The sequence below is a fragment of the Zonotrichia leucophrys genome, chromosome 4, assembly GCF_028769735.1.
Source record: "Zonotrichia leucophrys gambelii isolate GWCS_2022_RI chromosome 4, RI_Zleu_2.0, whole genome shotgun sequence".
NCBI lineage: Eukaryota > Metazoa > Chordata > Aves > Passeriformes > Passerellidae > Zonotrichia > Zonotrichia leucophrys.
In genome coordinates, this window is record NC_088173.1 from 49,439,377 (window position 1) to 49,461,002 (window position 21,626).

The following is a 21,626-nucleotide window of genomic DNA, read 5'->3' on the forward strand; positions in this document are numbered from 1 at the left end:
GGAAAAGTGCCTTATCATAACTAATGCAGCCAGCTGCAAGGGGAGCAAATTTTAATGAAAATCCTTCCCTTGCTCTATCACAGACAAAATAAAGGAGGAGAGCTATTGCTTTGCTGTCATGGGTGGAAGGGGCTTAACAAGGGCCTCGTAAAGGCGTCCTGGAGCGAGATCCACCCTGTTTTCTTCCATATCAAAGTTGTCCTGGAGGAAGTCCTACCCTGGTTTCTTCCATATTTAGGTCCCAAGGGTTGGTTGGGATTCCCCAGCTGTACAGCTCAAGGGTCAGTTTAACGGGGCAGGATGCGGGATGCCCCTTTGGAGCTGTCAGAGCCTTGGAAACAAGATTTTTGCATGTGTGTAAACCCCGAAGCACAGTTGGGAAGGTAGAAAAGGTTCAGAACTGCTGCTACGATCTGGGGAGGCTGTCAGGGTAATTAATGGGAGTTGCGCCTGAAACGGGGCACTAACAGGAGAGGCAGTGAGAAGATCAAGCTCTGAGGTCCGTGCTTGGTTCGGAGATTAGACTGAGCCAAGGGCCCGTGCCAGCCCCGCGGTGAGGGCGGCTCGCCCCCAGCCAGGACCTTATCCGCCCGAGTCCCGCGGGCTGAGGCAGCGGGGCCGGGCCGGGCCGGATCCCCGGGCCCGCGGCGGGAGGGGAGGCGCGGCCGCCCCCTGCAGGGCCGCGCCGGGAGGCGCCGCGGGAGCGGGCGGGACGGGGGCGGCCCCGGGGCCGGGACAAAGCCCGGGGCGGCGGCAGGGGCACCGCCCGTCTCCCTCCGCCCCAGATGTCCCCCCCGCCGGAGGGGAAGGGGGGCGGGCCGAGGCGGGGCCGGGGCGGGCGGAGCGGGGAGCGAGGGAGGCGCCGAGCGGGGAGAGCACCGGGCGGGCTGAGGCAGCGGCGGAGCGGGGTGGCCGCGGCCCTGGCACGGCGGCGCCCGGGGGCGGGAGCCCAGGGGCCGGGCGGAGGAAGAGGAGGGGCGCGGGCAGCGGCGAGAGGAGCCGTCTGGAGTAGCCGCCGCGCCGAGGCGGCCACGGAGGTGAGCGAGCGGCGGGAGGAGGCCCCTGCCCGGGCGGGGCTGACACCGGCCCCGGGGCTGGGGGTCCCCGCCGGGTGCTCGTGCGGAGCCGGGTGTGTGCGCGGCGGAGGGCGGCGGGCACGGGGCGCGGAGCCGGGGCAGGGCTGGGCGCTCCCAGCTGCTCTGGGTTACCCGGAGGGAGGGGGTCGCGCTGCCGGGCGGCTCCGCGCCGTGCCTGGCCGGGCAGGGCAGGGCAGCGCCGAGCCCGGGCCGGCTCGGACGGTGGCTCGGTGCGCGGTGCCGGCGGGGGTGCCACGGCGTGACCCGGGGTTGCCGGGCGCCGCTGCTGCCGCCGCGAACAAAGAAGCGTGCGGGGAGCAGCGCTGCCCTGCTGCTGCTGCACAAAGTCCCGAAAACGCCCGCAGCCGGCAGCAGGAACGCGGGGTGAGGAGAGGATTCGCTGGTGGAGCCTCGCTAGGAGGAATGTTTCTAGCATGGGAGGATATATTCGGTTCTCCTCGGGAGAAAATGCAAGACTTGCTGTGGTTTTGAGGCCACTGTCATATCTGCTCATTGTTTGTTGTTGGGGATTTTTTTTGCATATGGCTGATCACGCCTCTTAACGACAAATTTTCTTTAAAACGGCTCTCTTGATTAATTCAACAGTATTAGGAAGAATAAGGAATTCGAGCCCTTGACTTTGGTCTTTGTTGTCTGCGTTTGCAGCTGACTGAATTATGACTTGCATGTAGGGTTAAAAGTGCTGTCTCCTTTATTTCAGAGCTTTAGGGGAAGATGTTGTCTCTTCTGACATCTTGCGATTGAGATACCTGAGAACAGGTTCAGTAAGAATCAAGTTCCTGAAGAAGACACTACGAATGTATTGAAATAAGAAGCTGTAAACATTTTCCCCCCCCCCCCCCGTCGCCTGTGCTGCATAAGAAACCGTAATGTGAAGCACTTCTCGGACACTCTCCCAGATGTATGAAGTCTGCAAAGCTCGCCGGCCAGACTGGCTGCTTTAGTCAGTGGTACTTGCCACGTTTGTGGTGTGTATATAGTATTCTGAAGAGAAATCGCTTTTTTTTATGAAATTCCCAGAAGGAACATTTTATTATGGACAGCTTTTTCTGTGTGTATATCCAGAGAGATTAATGCCTAGAGCTGAAAGGCGTTCAGTATACACTGCAAAGTTGGCTTTCCCTCAGCTTTTCCAGATGCATTGTCTCCCCTGTACGCTGGGAACACGCACAGCTGCCTGAGCCACAGATGCAGCCATGGGGCTGCGTGAACTTGTGAGCCACGCCAGGAGTCTCGCCCAGGGCTGGTCCCAGCCGCCGCTGCACGATGTCAGCTGAGCTGTGATGGTGCCGTGCTGGTCCCAGCACAGGGCACAGATGGAGTGACACCCGTCCTGCAGAGGAGAGGCTGCTGAGTTTTACCCTGAGCAAGGGTGCCCGGTTGCTGTCACCTCTGCCAAGTTCTGCGCACAAGAGCGTCCCATGCCGGGATGTCTCCCCGCTCCTGAGATGCTGAAGATGTGCTGCAGCTTATGACACGTCCAGGAGAAGAAGCTTTATAAAATGGCTCAAACCAGCTTGCTGCAGGGAAAGCAGTTTTACTGTAGGGAGTGGGTTTTCCACAAGCTTCAGCACTGCCTCCAGGAGAAAGCGAGCTGCGGCAGCAGCGCTGCCAACAAGCCATCTCTTGTAGCCAATCCTGGGAATAACAGCGGTGTTGTCTCCGGGAAAGGAGCTGCCTGGGGTGTGCTGCTGGTAGGAGGGCCCGGCAGTGGCAAGACAGCCCTGTGCACTGAGTTGCTGTGGCCAAGCTCACCTGCCAACCTGCAGCGGGGCTTGCATCGCCAGGCGCTGGCCTTCCATTTCTGCAGGGCCCAGGACTCGGACACGCTCTGTGTTGGAGGCTTCATCCGAGGGTTGGTCACACAGATATGCCGCAGCGGACTGATCCAGGGCTTCGAGGACAAACTGAGAGATCCTGCTATTCAGAGTCTCTTGCAGCCCGGGGAATGCGAGAGGAACCCTGCTGAAGCGTTTAAAAGGTAAAAACAAATTTAAAAACAAAAACCCCCGACAAAGCAGCCCTGTTGAAAACAAACCCAAAATAAAACAAACAAGAAAAGTCTGCTGTTTAGGTCTTCCTTCCAGTGAGCCTAAGATGCAGAGAGTTTAAAACATGTTTGTTTCATGGCTTGTTATCTCTGTCAGATCATGCAGACTTACCATGGAAAAATCTAACTTTGTCGTTATAGCTGACATAAATAAATATTTACTTTTAAAACAAAGTTTATTATTAATAGTGAATTTATTTACATTTGTGTGTTAGTACCCTCAGATGTAACTGAATGTTTTGGACAGACTTGAAAGTAAGTGACTTCAGAGTGGAAAATACCTATTCCATGGTCTCTGTGTGCCATAAAGGTAGGGCAGTTGTCCTTCACAGACCTGGAACAGACCTTACAGGACCCTTAGAAAAGCTTCCAATAACATGCTCTGTCTGAGAGGAAACTGGGCTAATGGATCGCTGGGTCTGATCCAGCACATCGGTTTTATGTTTGTCTAAAAATATGTGGTAGGAAAATGTCAATTAACTCCTTATGTTTCTTCTCACAATATGCACAGATTGTGTCAAATCTTTATTGCTGCTTCTTCTGTAAGTACTTCAAAGTGTTGATGGGATGAGGAATTGATCAAGAAATTGATCAGCCTGCCCCTTAAGAGGTTTGTCAGCTGTCTAAGCTGAATGGGAAAGAAACAGACTTGTTTTACTACTGTTCCCTAACAAACCGTAGTCTCCTGAGTATGTCACTGATAATTCTGTTTCTGTGGGTATAAGGGTATATGAAAGGATTAATTACATGTATATAAGTGTACATCCATAGATACACTTGGAACAATATACAGTCTTGAGCACAGCCTGTGTCTATTGGTCTTTATTCCTTTGGGTCACAGTGAAGGAAAATTCATGAAGGGTAAGGCTTGTCTTCATCAACAGAGCTTCAGTTGAATGTGTTGCCAGCATAAAACTTGTCTGCAACATTGGTTAAACTGAATTTTTTTTTGGTACTGTGTAGTGGTGTAACTTTTTGTGGTACTAGAGGGTTTATTGCCTGTTTCCAGTATGAAATTCCTCTCCTCTCTTTTTTTCTTTCCTGCCTGCTAGGATTGTGGAGGCAAGCACTGGGGTTGAACTGTGGTGCTTGCTTTCATTGTCATGGTGGTGTAAAAGTGCCTTCTAGTTCTGGGGGCTGGTATGTCCTTGCCTGCTGAATAAACAGGATGCATGTCCACATTGTTCTCAGCGTAGTGTCTTAAAGCAGACACTCTAAACCGAGACTAGTTCTGGATTTTTTGTTTGCTGCTTAGCGAATATGTAACTTCTAACAGCTATTAGGGTCCTAATTTCAGAGGTATTAAGCCCTCTTAAATTCTAATGAATAAAAACTGGGTGCAATTAAGTGTCTATAAATGGAATAGCAGACTGCCTGAAGCTAGATGGCCAGTCTTTTAAAATCATGAAAGTGGATTAATCTGGTGTGTAAGAGCCTGTTTATGTTTAAAAGTCCATTACAGGGAAATCTGACTAATTTAGTACAGCCAAGTTCTCAGTAAGAGCTGGAATCCTTCCTCTTCTGAAAGTGATTGCTTACTGCACTGAACGGGAGCTAGGTGAATGTCTTTAGACAAAAATGCAACCTAGAAATATAAAATACAAGAGATATTTGTTTAGACTGATTTTTATAAACATAGGGTTTATAAATGATGGGCTGGTTTGAGGAGGTCAATATACATGGTTCTTGGATTTGTACTAGAAAAATAAAATAAGCACAAGATCCAGCAATGGTCATTTCCTTCTCACATTGTGCAGCACTGATTGTGCACTCCTGTTATTACACTAGAGATACTTATGGGGTAGCACATCAGCTTCAGTCAAGGAGGTTTTTCTTTTCACCCTTCATGTATTCCCTTGCTCCCACTTATCCTGATCTCCTGCTCTCAGAAGCAGCTGTGGTGGCTGCTCTTGGTGCTGCTGTGTGAGATCTAAGGGAGACGAGGTGTTGGAGACAAGGGAATATACGTTTTCAGCACTGTGGCAGGGGACCAGGAGGTGGCTGCTGACAGCGGCACCCCGGGCCTGTTCTGCTGGGTGAAACGATCTCTGCCCACAAACAAGGGGCGCTTGGCCACCCCCTTCCCACCATCACACTCCTCTGTCATTTGTTTGAGTGACCTTTTGCTGCTTTATGAACCGTGCAGGGAATGTTGTAACAGAACTATAATTTAGGATGTTCCGTGGTTTCTAAGCCTTGCCACTGAGCACGTCGATGCTGGGCTCTGTTCAGAGTTTGTTAAGTGGAGGTGGTTGTGGTGTGAAATGAGTTCTAGGAAGACTTTCCTGTCAGATGATTGCATCTCTCATTGTGTAAAGGCACTGAAGAAACACAAAGTGCTTCATCGATTCTTGCCTTATTTCAGTTTATTCAGTAGAAGAGGAGAAAGATTTTTTCTTTAAAGGCACTGTCAAATTTTTGCTCTGCTTTTCACAGCTGCTCCAGACCCAGCCATGTATTCATGGCCTAAAATGGAAAGACTTCTCTTCATAAGTGCTAAACAAGATGATACCACTCTATTTTTGTGTTGATTGTTCTGGAAATACTGAGAAAGAAAAGCTTCTTAATGTCTGGTAACATGCTAGTTTATAAACAGTGTAAAGTTTGTTAGCTAAAATGGTGACATGTTTTCCTGAAGGATGTTTCTTAAATAGATTTTCAGCAGTCCTGATGGTCTTAGTGATACATGTGCAAGCGATGACCCTCAGAGTTAAGATGTTTCTCACACTGTTTAAATGTCTCCTCTTAAAAACTTCTTATGCATTTATAAGCTTTAAATGCCCTAAAAATTCTTTCAGGGGCAGATCTTTCAAAGAACCAGAAGGGCTGAATTATACAAATGTATTTAGCATTTTGAGTTTGTTGCTGCACTGACAGCTGAGAGAAAGAACAGCTACTTACAGCCCTTCTCTTATCAGGCACTCAGTGCTGGAGCAGAAAGCAGCTTAAAATGTGAGGGAGAGTGCTGAACCCTCACACTCAGATTTTCAGTGAAAGTAAAGCAGAAGGGAAGGAAAAGATGTTACAGACACCAGAAGTTAAGAAATTATGTGATAAACAAAGAATTTAATTCAAAAGGACCATTAAGCTCTTCTTCCCTGTTGATACAGAAAAGTTACATTCTGAATAATTTTGTAATGCTGTCTCTAGGGTTGTTTTGGTTTTGCTGCAGCAGGTTTGTGCTCCCAGTGATTTGGTAGGAATACAGGCAGTTACCACTTATCCAAGGCCATGAGGGCATAGAGCAACTCTGATATAAACTGTGGCAATGCTGAGATTTGTGCAAACCAGGCTGTAGAAAGGCATTTCCCTAATGTTCCCGGCTGATGTTTTCCAGGCAGAGGAGAGGACATTAAACACCCTCAGACGGTAGGGAAAGGCACATCATTCCCATGGGCTGTGCTGCAGTTGGGATTATTGGTGGGAGGCAGAGCTTGCTTCCCTCACAGCACAGACAGTGTCTGTCACTAGGAGTGTGGGCATGGTTTACCCTGCAGAGCTGATTCTTGTTTGCAGCCATTGCTCTTGAGTTTGAAAGATACCCATGACCAGAGAATTTAGAGGTGTAAGGTATTAAATAACATCATGTTTTTAAATTCCTGCCAAACTCACCTTCAGGGTGTGTTGGTCTGGTACAAACTTAAACCAAACTTTGATTTTTGTTTGAGTGTGTTGCTACAATTAATAAATCACCAAATAATGGTAAATTTCCACATCTTCCCCCTGCAGGATGATGCAGGTGGAGCTGCTTTGCTCTCATTCCCAGGTGAAGTTTCTTTCCATCTTCTAGGTGTCTTTTCAGGGAATTTCAAATCTTGTCAGACTTTTCACATCCTTATTCCTCACATACTGAATTTGCGTCAGTGGTGTCCAAGTGATTTTTTGCTTGTGAGGTATTGTAACATTTAATTACTAAAGTATTTCTCATGCAACTATTTTAATGTAAGAGGCTCTAAGTGATTTTTACCAGGAAAAAGAATGAATCTGTGAATTCAGATTTCCACTGTACTGCATTGCTAAAGTTGCACTGCCATGCAAGTAGATGTCCCTGATCAGTAGAGACCCAAAAAACCCAGACATTTAAAAGAAGCAAAGCCACAAAACCAAATCAGAAAGAACTGCTGAACAAGTCTATTACTCTTTAAGAGCTTCACAGAAGTTCTCTGAAGCTGATGTTACATCCTCTTTACCAAAAGTGAATATAGGGAAGCTGTATCTCAGAGCTTAAGTATATATATATATTTTTTTTTTTCAGAAAGGACACCAGATTCTATGCATGCTGGTGCTAAAATCAGTGCAGTGGTTCCTTTTGCAGATTCCCAGAGTATCAGAGCTTTTCTTCTGTTTCTAACTCCTCATCTCTTTGTGAGCATCACATTTGCCTTGTGATTTAACATGACCAATAATGTGAAGTGATTAATAGTTTTATAGTTCTCTAGAATATGCAAATACCTGTAGACTTGAGTGTAAGAAAGAGGTGTGAGAGGTCATGTAAGGTTCTCTGCTGGCTGCAAGTTTGAAGCAGGGGTTTATGTTGATTAAATTTGAAAGCCTTGTGTGAGTTGTGTGAGTCACGCCCTTGGACAGCGTTGAAGTGCAGCAGGGCCTGTGCCAAGTGTTGTTATCTATGTAAAGTTCCTTCTGCCTGCTTGGAGAACTCCAAAGGGTTGAGCCTCTGGTGTTTTGTCTTTGGCAATGTAATGGAAACCTCATAAAGGGCAGAATTCAGAGGAAAAACCTCTGAGTGTCAGCCAGAGCTAACAAGTATTTCCTTCCCCCAGCCCTTCACCTGTATCGCCTTTCCATGCTACTAAGTTATTTATATTTTTCTTCCCTCTTCCCTCAAAAGTCGTGTATCATCATAAAGTTGCAAATTGTAGGTGATAGAGTTCTTACTCCTATCTAAATGATATGGGGGTAACAAGTTTTATTCCAAGTTCTGGATTCTTTGTCTGACAATGTACTAAACCAGTGATTTGTTCAGCAAACCTTCTGTGACTTCTGTCCAGGGACTTTCAATCTGCAGTACTGAAGTGCATTTTTCCTGCTTAGATGAGGGAAAAGATTTAGACATTGAGTTGTAAACGATGACAGATGAAGTGTGAAGAAGCTGTTCATTTTTAGAACTCTTTGTGCCATCTTTGAAGTCAGTAATATAATTAAAATTATAATGGGTTGTGTAGGCTTTATTGAGCAATTAACTAGTGAGCTTTTTGTTGGTTTGGAGTAGCCTATTCTTAATTGCAAAAATCTGAGTGCATTTTGGAGTAAATTTGAGATGAATTAGGAGTATCCTGACTTTGTAGGGCATAACCCTACAAACTTGGAAGTTTCCCTTGCTAGTGAATTGACCACAGTGTGTGCTTCTACTGCAGTTTGCAGCACCCCAGTTCCAAGACTGCTGTGAAAAGGTCAGAGAGTTAAAGATACCTGAGCTTGGGCTACTGGAAACCCAAAAGCTGCTGGGATTTCTGTCAATTTACTCTAGAGGACATTAGTAATTCAGTATTAATCCTTCGTAGGTGATACATGACTCAGTTTTTGTCACCCAGGTCTCAGACTGCCTGGGAGTGATCTACTTCTTTTTTTCTAATCTAATTCCTTGTGGAAGGGGCTGCTGCAGAGCCTTTCCCTGTGCTTCCAGAGCTTTACTACAACCTTGGGAGCTGTAGCTCTCCAGTGCTTGCAAGAGTAAATAGATTTTGTTAGACTCTCTTAATTTTGTAGAGCTACAAATGGTAGAAACCAAGGCAAGCACTGACTGTATCCTGTGTCATGCCAAGAAGAATCTGAATGCATAATACATTAATTGCAAGATTCTTTAAGAAGTTAAACCTCCAGTGTGTTTGTTACACATTTACCACATGTAAAGTTCAAATGTGCAATTGACAATTGAGAAGGTTGGAAGGGGAGCTCAGGAAAATCAAGTCCACCATCTCCTTCACCAGAGAGAAAAAGCTGAAGATGCTGCCTTCATCTGCTCTTATGCTTCACAGTTCTTCTAGAAAAAAAAATCCATATGTTACTCTGAGTTGGTTTCTTCTTGCTGTAATCCAAGATTTTTACTACTTAGTATGTTCTCCAGAAACATGGAGAATAAATTTTCTTTCCTTTTTTGGACAGCCTTTTACATCTTTAAATACATCTTTTTTTCTCTTTCATCTCAGCCTGAAATTCAATAATTCATTTTGTTAGTGTGTCCTCAGAGGTCACACCTAAGAATGTGGCATTAAAAATCCCTTACCTAAATAAAAGGGTTTGGTTTCTAAGGGGAATTTTTCTTACCAATGTTTGAGATGTGTAAATAGGCAACATTCTACTTCTGTACTTTCCCAGCTTTTTGTCCGTTCCTGCATCTTTCACTTATGCTTGACTAGAATCCTGAAGCTAGTTGGACCCTAACCCAGCAGATCTTGATCTAATAGAAGATTGAATTCTCCTTTTAGTAGGAGTTTTCAGTTAAAAACTATCTCATTACAGTTATAATCATGTTGTTTTGTTTATCTGTGGTTTATTTAATACTCAACAATGATGGAGGCAAGATACCAACTGAGGATCGTACCAATTTATGGGTGAGATGAGAAACTATTTCTGTAAGAGCATGCCACAGGAGGGTTAAAAAGAATCTGCCAACTCAGCCTGTCTTTCCAGTGGAGTTGCAGAAGGTAAATTTGCATCTTGACTGTGCTGGAACATCTAAGTATTTTTGTGTAACTGGGTCTTTAGGCTTTAACTGGAGCTGTGTTTCATAGGAAACTCGGTGTTCTGGTGTTCTCCAGCCCATTAGAACCGCTGAGCATTGCCTGAAGCTTAAGTACTTTGTGGCATGTTTCTCTTTAGGCTTTTCCCTTAAATCTGTGGAGTTAACGGGTCACATAGCAGCAGTCAGTGTTTCTGCCAGAGCAAGCTGTATGTTCCTCTTTCATTGTATGGAAGCACAGCCTACAGACTGAACATAATACCGTTTAAGGTTTTAACCTTTTCAGATTAAATTACCATAAGAAAGTTTCCCCGAGGCATTTTAATAATGACAACTTACATAGACCTTTTTGTCTTCTACTTCTATAGGCATTAACATTTTGGCTTTAATCAATGTGGCTCAGACTTAAACCTTACAGGTTTTCCTATAAGCTGTTTAGTTAGATGGACCTTCATAGCAATTCTTACTTGTTAATTATTTCCCTTCCCTTCAGTTTTCTGTGCACATGTTCATAGCTTGTGCAAGGGTTTAGGTTTCTTTTCCTGTCTTCTTTTTCAATGAAAAAAATGAAAAGGATTTGGTGGATTGTGAAGTAGAAAGGATGTAGTGTGTCTTAAACACTGGGAGAAGGTAGTATTGAAATATTGCCTCCTGAAAGCCATGACTCGAAGAGGTTTCAGTTTCTTGTGTGTGATGATGTGTAACAATACACTGGGAATGGTGAGAAATATTCTGTCTTTGTCCAAGAGCAGGAGTGTCTCCAATAGTTAATGTCTTTACATTTTGTGATTGAAGAATGACTGCTGAAAAAGAAATAACCAGGCCAAAACGGCAGGAAAATAATTACATTGACCCAAGGGTTGAGTTGTACAGAGGTGTTCAAAGTATTGCAGAGGAGGTGCCAGAAAGAAGGAGGTGGGTAAGGTTCCTGGTCTGCTTGTTAGCATCAAAATGTGAGAAAATAGTGTGAAAATAGAACTGAAAATGAAATCATGAAAAGAAGGCAATTGGGGAAATGTACATAATGGAGAAATAAAAGGGGCAAAACAATTGCTATCAAATTCCCCTCTCTGTGACATTTGCAGCTAACTTCACACAGAGTGAGGACCATGCAGGCAGGTAGGAGACATCAGACTTTTGGGCTCAATTGTGGTTGCTGCTGTTTAAATTGATGGGAGAGGAAGGTTGGAATAAAGGATCATATGTGATGAGTGGACTTTGAGTCCACAGACCAGCAGCAGTGCCTTTTCCTTGTTTTTTTTCCTTTGTCATGTCCTAATAAGAGCTGGTAGTGCTTATGTGGAGAAGGGAAGGTGGGCACCTTGCATAAGATGCAAGTTGTGTGCTACAGATCTGTGATATCTTGGAACATGAGAGAAGGAAGGGGCCCTGGCAGCACCTTATTTTAGGTCCTAGAAGAAACAGAGCACTGTTCAGAAGTTAAGGAAAGGAAAATACCAACAGTGTAAAGATGACAGTAACAGGCAGGTAGGAATGAACCTCAGGAGGAAAATCTGTTCAGAGTGGGATTACAGCATGATCTCCATTTTAGAGCAATTAATTAACAAGTCTTGGTTTAACTACATCAGCTCTCCTGCAGCAATAGTGAGCATGATACACTAAGCTGTCTGTCCTTGCTCTGCACTTTCCTGGAGTAGAGTTCAGCAGGACATTGGAAAAAAAGCTCAGTTTGTAGGTAAAGTGAGGCTGATCCATAAGAGAAATTGTGTCCTGTAGGGTCTTGGATTACCCTAAATGATCAAAGTCTAACAGATGGAAACTTCAGCAGTCAGCAGCACAACACCAAATCATTCTGTGTTTCTATGCTTTTTTGTTAATAACTCCTTTAATTTTAAATGGTGCTTTTCATCCACAGTATACAATTTGTGTATGAATAAATGGAGGGAGGAAGTGGAAGTTGGGGTTTCTATCATTTGTTATATTGTAGCTAAGGCTAATAAATGTGAGGCCACAAAATCAGTTCCAAAGCTAAATACAACAGTGCAGTAAGATTATAGGGTCAGGGTTACACAGTGCTAACCTAAGAGTGTTTCTTGAGAGTAAATTATGGTAACGATACAGAAAGCATCAATTGGAGCTTTACAAGCAAAACAGAAAAACTGTATCTGCTTGGGGCTGGGGATGGAAAAACCCAAACTGCAAGGTAGCTGATAAGGCCCCAGAGTGATGCCTGAGGAACATATGCTGTGAATTGTGCTTTGGGGAGTATGGGGGAATAATTCTGAATGGGACACACGAAAGCTGCTCCATCGGTTGCCTCTTCACCTAAGTGCAATAAATATTAGGATAGTCTGTTTTACTAAGATGGAAAATGAGATGGGTAAAGATATGTGGTAACAAACAGGAAAGCTGTCTTAAGTGTGCTTGACTAGGAAGGTAAATTCTCACCAGCTTTTCATCTGGTATTTGTGCAGAGGATTTTCACAAAATGAGGTTGGGCAGTATAATCCTGCAATCAGTTCAGCAGTGCAAGTGTGAGGGGCTTTGTGATGGTGTGCAGGACATGAGGCAGGCAGGTGTGGAGCAGCTTGGTGAGGGAATGATGAAGATTTTAAAATGTCAGGTGTTGATTAGCCTGGTTCTTCCAGGCTGGCAGTTCAAGAGCCCCCTGTCCTGAAGGAGCAGCTTAGTGTTCAAACAGCCACTGCAGCTCCTCTTCTTCCTGCTTCCCAACCAGTAATGTTGGGGTTTTTTTCCCTTTGGAATGCCTAGGACAAATCTAATTAATTTGGGGATTGTCAGACTGAACTGCAGTAATGATGGTGGCTCTTTTATTGTGTGTATTAATCTACTGTATTCTCTTTTATGGGCATGGAATAATAGAACATAGTAAAGAAGCATATAGCCTGACAACAGGCACACAATTGAATTTATTCAGTGCAGTTTTCTACCTGCCTCATCTGGGAGTTTTTCTGTTTCTTTTTGTGCTTAGCATTTCTGTTGTGCCAGCAAATACAATCATATACCTGGAAAGAAATATCTGTTCCTTCAGTTGTGTTTATGCACTGCATAAATAGAAACAGAAAAAAGAAAGGGATTTTTGTCTATCTCCAAAATGTAGAATAATACCTACAAGTTCAAATGCCTGTAAAGGTACAAGAATTTCAGCTCTGTTGTGTAGTGATGTGTTCAGATATAGAAGCTTATAGAAGTTACGTATTTGTTTAACAAAGAAATATTCGTTTTGCTACAACTAGGGAATCAGGTAGTTAATAAGGAAAGCTGAAAAGACTGAATGTATGTGTGTATATATATATATTTCACTCACTGTACCTTTAATTTCATAAATGATTTAAAACTAACCTTGTAATTTTGATACATTCTGTTGCATATATAAACTTGGTCATTTTATTATTGTGGTGTCCCACTCTTACATGTTGCATTTCAACAACAGGCTTTTGAATATTTGCAAAGCAAGTTGTTATCTTAACTTTACATTTATGCAAAATGATGTGAAGTATAGGCAATTCTCTCGTTTCTACTAATGATAGTTTTCAGTGAGTCTGATTGGATGCTTTCATCTCATGCATTTGATCTAAAGTGTACATTCTTTGGCACCTCCTACTTTTTTTAAAAAAAGAGATGGATTTGCAGGAAAAAATAACATTGAGAACTTAATTGATGCTTTAAAAAAAAAAAAAAGATTGATTTTTAACCCTAAGTAAAGAGCTTTAAAGCAAAACCTGGTGGATGACAAATTCCAGGAACAAATCTAAATAACAGCAACTTAGACAACAACTCAAACTGGGGAGGGAGGAGGGGGGAAATAGGCTTAGTCATGTAGGTCATGGGACAGGCACGAAGATAAGTCAGGGAGTAATCAAATGCCTTAGGTGTCTTCATACTAATGGAAAAAAGGTACGGGGTGAACAAGCAGAACTGGAAATTTTAGTGTACAGTCAAGATTGAGTTCAGTGCTCTAAAAGATCTGTCAGGATAACTTGTATAACAGGTATGTGTTTGAAAAAAGTAGCTTGTTTTGTACATAATATGCTTGCTTGTACTTCTAGACCAAAGCAAAGAAATTAAAGCACCTGGGAAATCTGAATAAAATAAATATATATATCACATGTAGTGGTAGCCCTACATGTGGGATTTCTATTTGAAGGTTTGTTGGTCAGCCTGTTCCTCCATGGACTGTAAATCAAATTACCTATCAGACCACCTTGTGTGTCTGAGAGTTTACCTGCTTTGTCCAAATTGGGTTTGTGGTAATCAGAGAGATTCCCTCGCCTCAAAACTTTTGTAAAATTCCAAGTGCTTTACCCTACCAAAACAGCAAGCTCAAGTAAGCTAAGCTGCTTGAAGATAACAACTGGTGTCACCCATGGCATAGAATTTGGATGATAATGTCTGTCTCTGGTAAAGATTTGAATAACAAATAGGAGATAAACATCAGCTGGGAAGGCGTGATACAAGCAGGAGTTTGCCAGTGACCATGCCTCTGATGTCAAAGGACAGAGAATAGTTAGTGGGGAGACATAAATTAGCTTCAGTCAGATTGGAAAAAATCAGCTGGGGAAGTGAAATCTTTTGGACATAGTGACTGTGAAGTGATCTTGAATGCATGTGTTGGGTTAATGGTTGGACTCAAAGGTCTTTTCATAGAGTCCTAAATGATTCTATGACTCTTTGCTTAGAAGGAGAGGAGAAAGAAAAAGAAATTTAAAAGGGTGGAGAGGAGATGTTCACCATCTCAGAGGATTTGTGAGTAAGATCTGATGAAAACAAGTATAATGAAAGAAAGGAACCGGCTGGGAAGAGCACTGAGGTCTCAAAGCACTGTATTAAATGTCTGGTTCAGTGAAACTGAGCTCCTCCTCACTCACATGTTAAACTCCAGCAGGAAGAAAATAGAGCAGCCACTAAATGTGAAAGTGAAAGAGTAATGTAAAAATGAGAGCAAGACTGCAAATTCAAGGTGCATTGATCATGTTTCCTGTGAGGTATGTTTTACAAGAAGTAACTCCATTTATGTTAGCAGAAAAAAGACAATATCCACCAAGTGTTAGCTGCTATTCCTTGAGGAGAAAAAAGTGATAACAGTAGGAAAGATAAAATTTCAATGCTCCTGTGTATTGCCCTTTCTTTAAAAACAGTAATTTTGCAGTCAGCTAACATAATTAAAAGGTAAGGTCAAAGAAAAACAGCCCAGGCCAAAAACCTCAAACAGATATCCAATGTAGAATTGGTGAGATGTTCTCAAACTGTTGCTGATTGTCTGCAGAGGAGAGGTTATCTTTATCAGGATTGCTGAAAATTCAGAGTTGAAAGAAAAATTTGTGTATTTAGTGCCTTGATTTAAGAAGGATATAAAAGGCGTGGGGAATTAGAAGTGTGTCAGTTGAGATGAGAAATGCCAGAAGAAATTATCAGACAAACTATTTGCAGACAGCTGGGAGATAACAAAGAGGTATAAAACAAGTAACATGGTATGACATGGTTTGGTTTTGATAAATTTAATCTAATTTAAATTTAATCTAATACTCTGTCTTTTGGCAGAGTCACAGGACTGGTGGATAAGAGATAACCATAAATGCCATCTTGTCTGCAGGAAGGCTTGACTTGCATGGGCCTGGTGCAAACAGCCCATGTGCAAGGTACAACTGTATTTGACTACATGGAATAAGAGATTAGTAACTGTACTTAATTATGAGTACTCCATTTCAAACTGACACAGCACATCAAGTTGGTTTCATACCAGCTTTTTCTTGTGGCTTTTTTTTTTTCTCTTCAATCTGTTCCTTAATTCTGTCAGGTGGCTGCAGAGAAATGGTTATAAATTTTGGGTGCTGCTGGCTTCCTTGTAGTCACCCTGGTGTTATCTGTGGGGCAGAAGTTACAGGGCAGGTAGTACAAGGTTTGAATTGCAGGAAAGCAGGTAAAGGTTGGACACAGGAAGGGAAGGAGAAAACTTCCCAGTTTCAAGAATATTGAGGTCCTGGAATGGATTGCTTAGGGAGATAGTACTGATTTGTGGAAATCTTCAGGAGTGCCTGGGCTTGTATCTCAGGGATGGCAGATGTAGTGCTGATCCTGCTGAAGGCGTGGCAGTGGACTAGGTGACCTCTCTATCACTATAAAACAGAACCGTGAAAGTTTGTTTTGAATACATTGTCTTTTTTTTAATTACATGTTTGGGGAAAATCTTTTCATTGTCTTGTGTGCTGTTCCTCTCTTTGCCTTTGGGGACACAGAATTTGTATGTCAGACTCAGCGTATTTTAGAATATATTTTATGCCTTAGGACATGTGGCAAATATATTTCATTTAAACTGCAGTCAGCCTGCTCCTGGTAGCAGTTGTGAGTGGTTTTCAGCCACAGTTGTCTGTGCTTTATAATAGTCGAGTTGTTTGCAAACTGTTCTGGGCAGTCCACTATTACACCAAAATATTTGCTCTTAATGCTTCTATTTTCTGAGGGCTCAAGTAAATCCACAAGTAGAGCTTCTGGCTGTGCCTTTTAGCCAGAAATCACCTCTGTATCAGTGTGGGACTGTAGGAGGGCTCTAATGAATACCCAGGGTCCAGCATGGGCTGTTTCTGTGGGACCAGTGGCGCTGGTTCCACCATCAGCTCTGCTTTGTCTGGCCTGATGCCCTAGAGCTGCCTTTTGTGCTCTCCTGCTGGGGCTGCAAGCCTGCCTTACAATTGCAGATAAAATCCAGGTTGCTACAAGACATTGCAAAATCAGGTATTGAGTTGCACAAGACTTGCCTGCTGTTTCTAATTCACCACTTCTGAAAAGGCCAGACCCTCGATTTACATCTGTGTGCTTCACCTAGGGCTTTCCCAATAGGTGATTCTCAGGGTGGGTGTTGTTTGGTTTTTCTGCTTTCTGCCCCTTCCTTCATAGGATTAACCATGGTTGGCTGAAATTGTTAGAGCCAGTTTGTCTTCCTGTGCAGTCTGCAAATAAATAATTGACTAGAAACAATAATGTGTATTACACTGTAGCCCAGGAGTGTGCCTTAATTCCAGTATTACACTTAGTCAGAAAGTGATAATCAGCTGCAGTGCACTTTATCTTGTACTTGAGAAAGTACAGAACAAGTACCTCGATAACCAGATCAGATCTGTCAGTGTATACACAGCTGTGCCCACATCCAACTGGGTCACTTCACTTTTGCCTTACAGGTTCTATTTTTCAGCTTTTTAATGTGTGGAATTGTTCTGTGCTTCACAGCCCTTGTATTTCATAAATATTCCCAGTTAGTTAAGGGTCCCATGGTTTTTTGGATGTTATACCAGTATGAGCAGCTGGGCAGTTAGTAAGAAGGAAAGGCCTGTATTCCACATGTATATAGTGCCAAGAATGACGGGTGGTGATATACAGAAAGCAGCTATTGATTTGATCATTAATTTCCCTTTTAATCATTAGCCAGAATGCATTGTAAGGCAGGTAAATAACCTGTTTACTGTAAGTCATCCATAAGATGTAAATGCCTTGTCACAGGACAGAGTAACTCACTCTTCTACAAACAGTGCTACAAGTAATTTGTAAGGATGCTCTGGGTTTTCTTTCTATATGAATACAGCTGCTAAAAGTACTTGGAATGAGGGTAATATTTCATTAGCCGAACAGCAGGAATTGTCAATTTTATTAGCAGTTAAATTCACCTTTTCTTTTTTTATTGCGACCTGTGGCCCAAATGCAGTTTGGAAAACAAAAGAGAAAAATGCAGCTATTGGTGTAAGTCTGTCTTTGCTGAAGCTGCTAACAGTCTTTAACAGCTTTATCTTCACTGGCTCCATGCTTTTAAATGCAAATTGAGAACTGGGGGTGGTGGGGACAGACAGCTTTAATGGATTATGCTCCCTGCTAACCAACCCCTGGATTATTACAATATACAAATGAACATGTGTCTGTAAGCATAGGAGAAGTGAGCTCTGGTGTTTGCTGTCACTTGTGACAATTTTTCAAGTAGGGATGATTACAAAATACTTGGAGTTTGGCATTTTGTTTTCTAGGCATTTAGAAGCTCTTAGGTTTACTCCCTGAACAGTGGAAGTAGTGAAACCCCTATTGTACAGATTTGTGCCCTTGGGTACCTCTGTCCTTAGGTGTCCTGCACTGGCCTGAACTCCCCTCTGGAGTGTCTGCACAACATAATTCCTTCCCCTTTCCCTGGCACGCAGCTCTGAACTGCCCTGCAGAGCCTTCTCCTTGCCTGCGTGTTCCCCTGGGCACAGCAGAGCTTCTGCTGCATCTCATTTACAGGCAGCAGCATCACCTTTCCCCTCAGTGCTTGGGATTTTTGCTAGGTCTCAGTGTGTGATTTTCAGGCAAAAATCCCACTGCTGCTTATGTTGCTGGCAAAAATTACTGCAACATTGTGTAAATATAGTTGGCTTATTTACAGTCTCACTGTGCACTTTATTTTCAGTTTTTGCCAATGCAACATAAATGGAAGTAAGTGTCTTAAAAATCACATTGTGAAGGGCTGTGATATATAATTTTGTAAACCACTTACAAGAAGGAAGATGCTTGATAGCTTTTCTGGAGATTGAGATGAGTGCTTGGAGAATTATTTTGTTATATACCAAGTATTCTTAAACTCTTTATATATAAATACATAATCACAAAGACATCGATCCAATATCTACACAGGCGTATTCCTGATCAATATGCAGGGTTCAGGAATATGACAAATAGCTGGTGAACTTCTTCAAGGAATCTGGTGTAGAAACATGGGGAAAAGCAGGAGTGTGGAGTAACAATGTTGTCTGCTTCTTTACGAATTCTCTTTGGAAAGAACAGAGTGTGTAAATTCCTGATGCAGACCTCTGGGATGGTGCCTCTCAGGAATACAAGTTGGAAATATTGAGATATAATCCCTTGGGAGGTGTCCCAAGAAGCAGTTTGTTAGAGCACTGTTACACTGTTTAGAAAAGGAAAGGTAAGAGCTCAGTAGTAGTTGTACAGCAGATTTCCAAGTATGTCATTTCTGTCATAAAATTTGAAGTGTGTCATGCTTTGCTAAGAGTAGCAGCACTTGGAGTCTGACAAATCAGAGGTAGTGGTTGTGTTTTTCTTTGGCTTTTCTTGTTGGTTTTTTTTTTTTGGTCCTGTGGCTGCTGGCCCGCTTAGGAGATGATTTTTATACCCTTGTTTTCTGTGTTTGTCAGCAGAGAATGCTGGCAGCTGGGTAGAGAAACAGGAGCCCTTCTAGGATGCTGCACTCCCAATTGAAGTGGGACATAGCTTTTTTATACACCAGAGGCAGTCCAATATGAGGAACACATTATGATTTCTTTTGCCCTTAGAGCCACTCATTAATTGCTACTTGGCAATGTGTTTGCTTTATTCTTTTTTTTCTCTTGTTAAATAAGTATGTGCACTCCTCTGTGACTCTTTTCAGCTTTTGTGGACAGCACTGCTGTCTTTCTGCTCTATTGTGTCTTTGTGTTTTTGTGGATCCAATCAAAATCTCAAGGCCAGCCATAAGCAGAACTTCAGCATAACCTGTATAAATTCCTTTCATGTGTGGAAAATCATGTTTACATGGGTTGAGTCAGCTCAGTAGCAATCCTGAAGAATTCTCTGGGATGGCTCATTGTTCTGAGGAATTCTTGTTTGCTGCAGAGCATGTAAAACATCTTTGCATAAGTCATTAGATTGCCATTAAAATGAACTCCATCTTTTAAAATACCTAATCGTGCTGTTTTCTCTGGAGATTTTGTATTTTTACAAATATCCAGGTTAACTTGGAGCTTTTTTAATGATCACCACTTTATAAATCTATTAAATATAAAAGTTGTAAAGATAAAGCTGTTACCCTTTCAGAAGGTAAAGAAAATCAACTTCCAATCTTTTGAGAGGCACTCTGCAATTAAGCAATCTGTTACAGCAATCTGCAGATGAATCACCCTTGAGGGAAGTGCTTTAAAGACCTTGTTAATTCCGCGTTGATTTATGTTATTTTCCTGTGTAATCAAGAAATGGTAGGGGAGTGGAATTGCTGAGTCCTGTTACGGAGGCAAACACAGACTCATAGGATGGTGTAGAAGAGACTTTGGAGATCGTGGACCCACTACTGCCCAGTCCATCACTGGCATTTGAGCACAGCACTTCCCAAAAAGTTTCGCTGCTGTGTTCCTTGGCATCCGCTCTGAACTCATGATGTAAAGTGTCTCAGAAGAACAGAATTTTATCAAACAGTTTCAAAGAGCACTTAAAGAGAAAGCCTGATCAATATCTTGTTAATGCCACACTTTTATTAATATTGCTCTAAGCTGGGAGAAGTCATTGTGCCTCATTTCTTATGTGCATATATTTTTCCTAGTGGAATTTAAATTATGTTAAGATTCAGAAGTACAAGTTTTGTGAAGTGGAAAGAAGCAGAGCACAGGGAGACAAGGGGCTGTGGAATAGCATTTTGTGGAGCAGCTTCAATATGCTAGGACTTGTCTGCCTGGGAAAAAATAGCTCAGAGAGGCTGTGGTACAAATGGCATTGATAGTGGGAATATGACATTACTGCTCACTGCCTCTTCCAGTCAGAAGTTGAAGAATGTCAAATGGAACAAGGACTTGTTGGTTTTTAAGCTACAGAAGGAAGGGTTATTTCATGCAGTGTGCAGCTAAGCTGCAGACAGCCTTGCTGTTGTGAGTGCCAGAGCCTTAAACCAGCTCCTACAAGACTTGGACAGACCTGTGGAAGGAAGTGTGGTCAGTTACGGGATGTTAAATGCAAAGGCTGACTCTCAGAAAGTCCCTGGAAGCAGTGGTGGCTGAGAATAATGGTGAAACTTGGTCTTCTGGTGCTTGCCCAGTGCTTCCATTATTCCTTAGACATCTGCTTCCAGCCCTGTTTGGAGGCAGAGGGATTTGGGAATCTTTCCCGGACAAGACTGCTTGCTTTTCTTGGTGGTGTTCCCCACAGGTGAAAACCGACACAAGGATGTTCCTGGATGCTCCTAAAGTATTTCATAGGCATTTTGTTAGGGTCACATGGATTTTAAGTGAGATTTTTAATTTAAGAAACCATTACCATTTCTTCATATCTCATAGTAACATTCATTCTCAAAAAGTAATTTCATACAGAGAACTATGTGAGAAGAAAATTAGTTTTGATAGGGAAAGAAATGTTGCAGGAAAAATGCCTTGACACAAATAGCTGAGGGGGCAAGGCAGCATTTTGGTGGGGGAAGGGGTGGAAAATGTGGTCATTTCCAGCTGCCTCCTTTCATTGTGGGATTGGCATCACTTGGGAAAGTCATTTTAACCTCATGGCTACTTTAATTTCCTGTTCTGTAAATTGGTAGCTGCTTAACTTCCCAGCCTGGTGGGCAGTGATTTCAGTTGGAAGTCAGGCATCCTCTGAAGGAGTCCCTAGCTGGGGAACTACCAAAGAATTCCAGAAGTCTTGTGCATTTGAAAAAAAAGGAGGGAAGGCCATGTTTTCAAATCCATGTAATACCAAATATTTTTAGATCACAAGTATTCTGTATTTCCTTTTCATACCTCTGAGGAAATTTCCCCTCTAGTCTGTTCTGCTAGATTCTGTTGTTACTGTCAGACATGAAAAGCATACCACTGTTTCCATTTTGCTTTTTTTCTCTGTCAGAAAACCAGAAAATAACAAACTTCCCCCTAACAAGGCTTATGAATAATTTCTGAAGTGGGTTAAATTCTTGCATTAACAGGCAGGATTTTCCTGTATTCCCATTTGAATGCTTGGTAGGTGATAATGTGTTGGCCAAAGTCTTCTGAAGGTAAATTTGTTCAGTAAAATAAATGAAAAAAGGGTATTATGG

General features: G+C 42.7%; 1 protein-coding gene across 1 annotated transcript in view; it reads left to right on the forward strand.

Annotated features, from left to right (window-relative positions):
• The first annotated feature begins 832 nt into the window (after window positions 1–832).
• The window catches only part of ANKRD50 (ankyrin repeat domain containing 50), a 39,720-nt gene continuing 18,926 nt past the window's right edge, over window positions 833–21,626 (forward strand). The window contains exons 1-2 of the mRNA XM_064711587.1: window positions 833–1,037; window positions 1,798–3,078. Coding sequence (XP_064567657.1) covers window positions 2,600–3,078 — 479 coding nt within the window. The 5' untranslated portion in view covers window positions 833–1,037; window positions 1,798–2,599. The remainder of the gene's footprint in view (window positions 1,038–1,797; window positions 3,079–21,626) is intronic.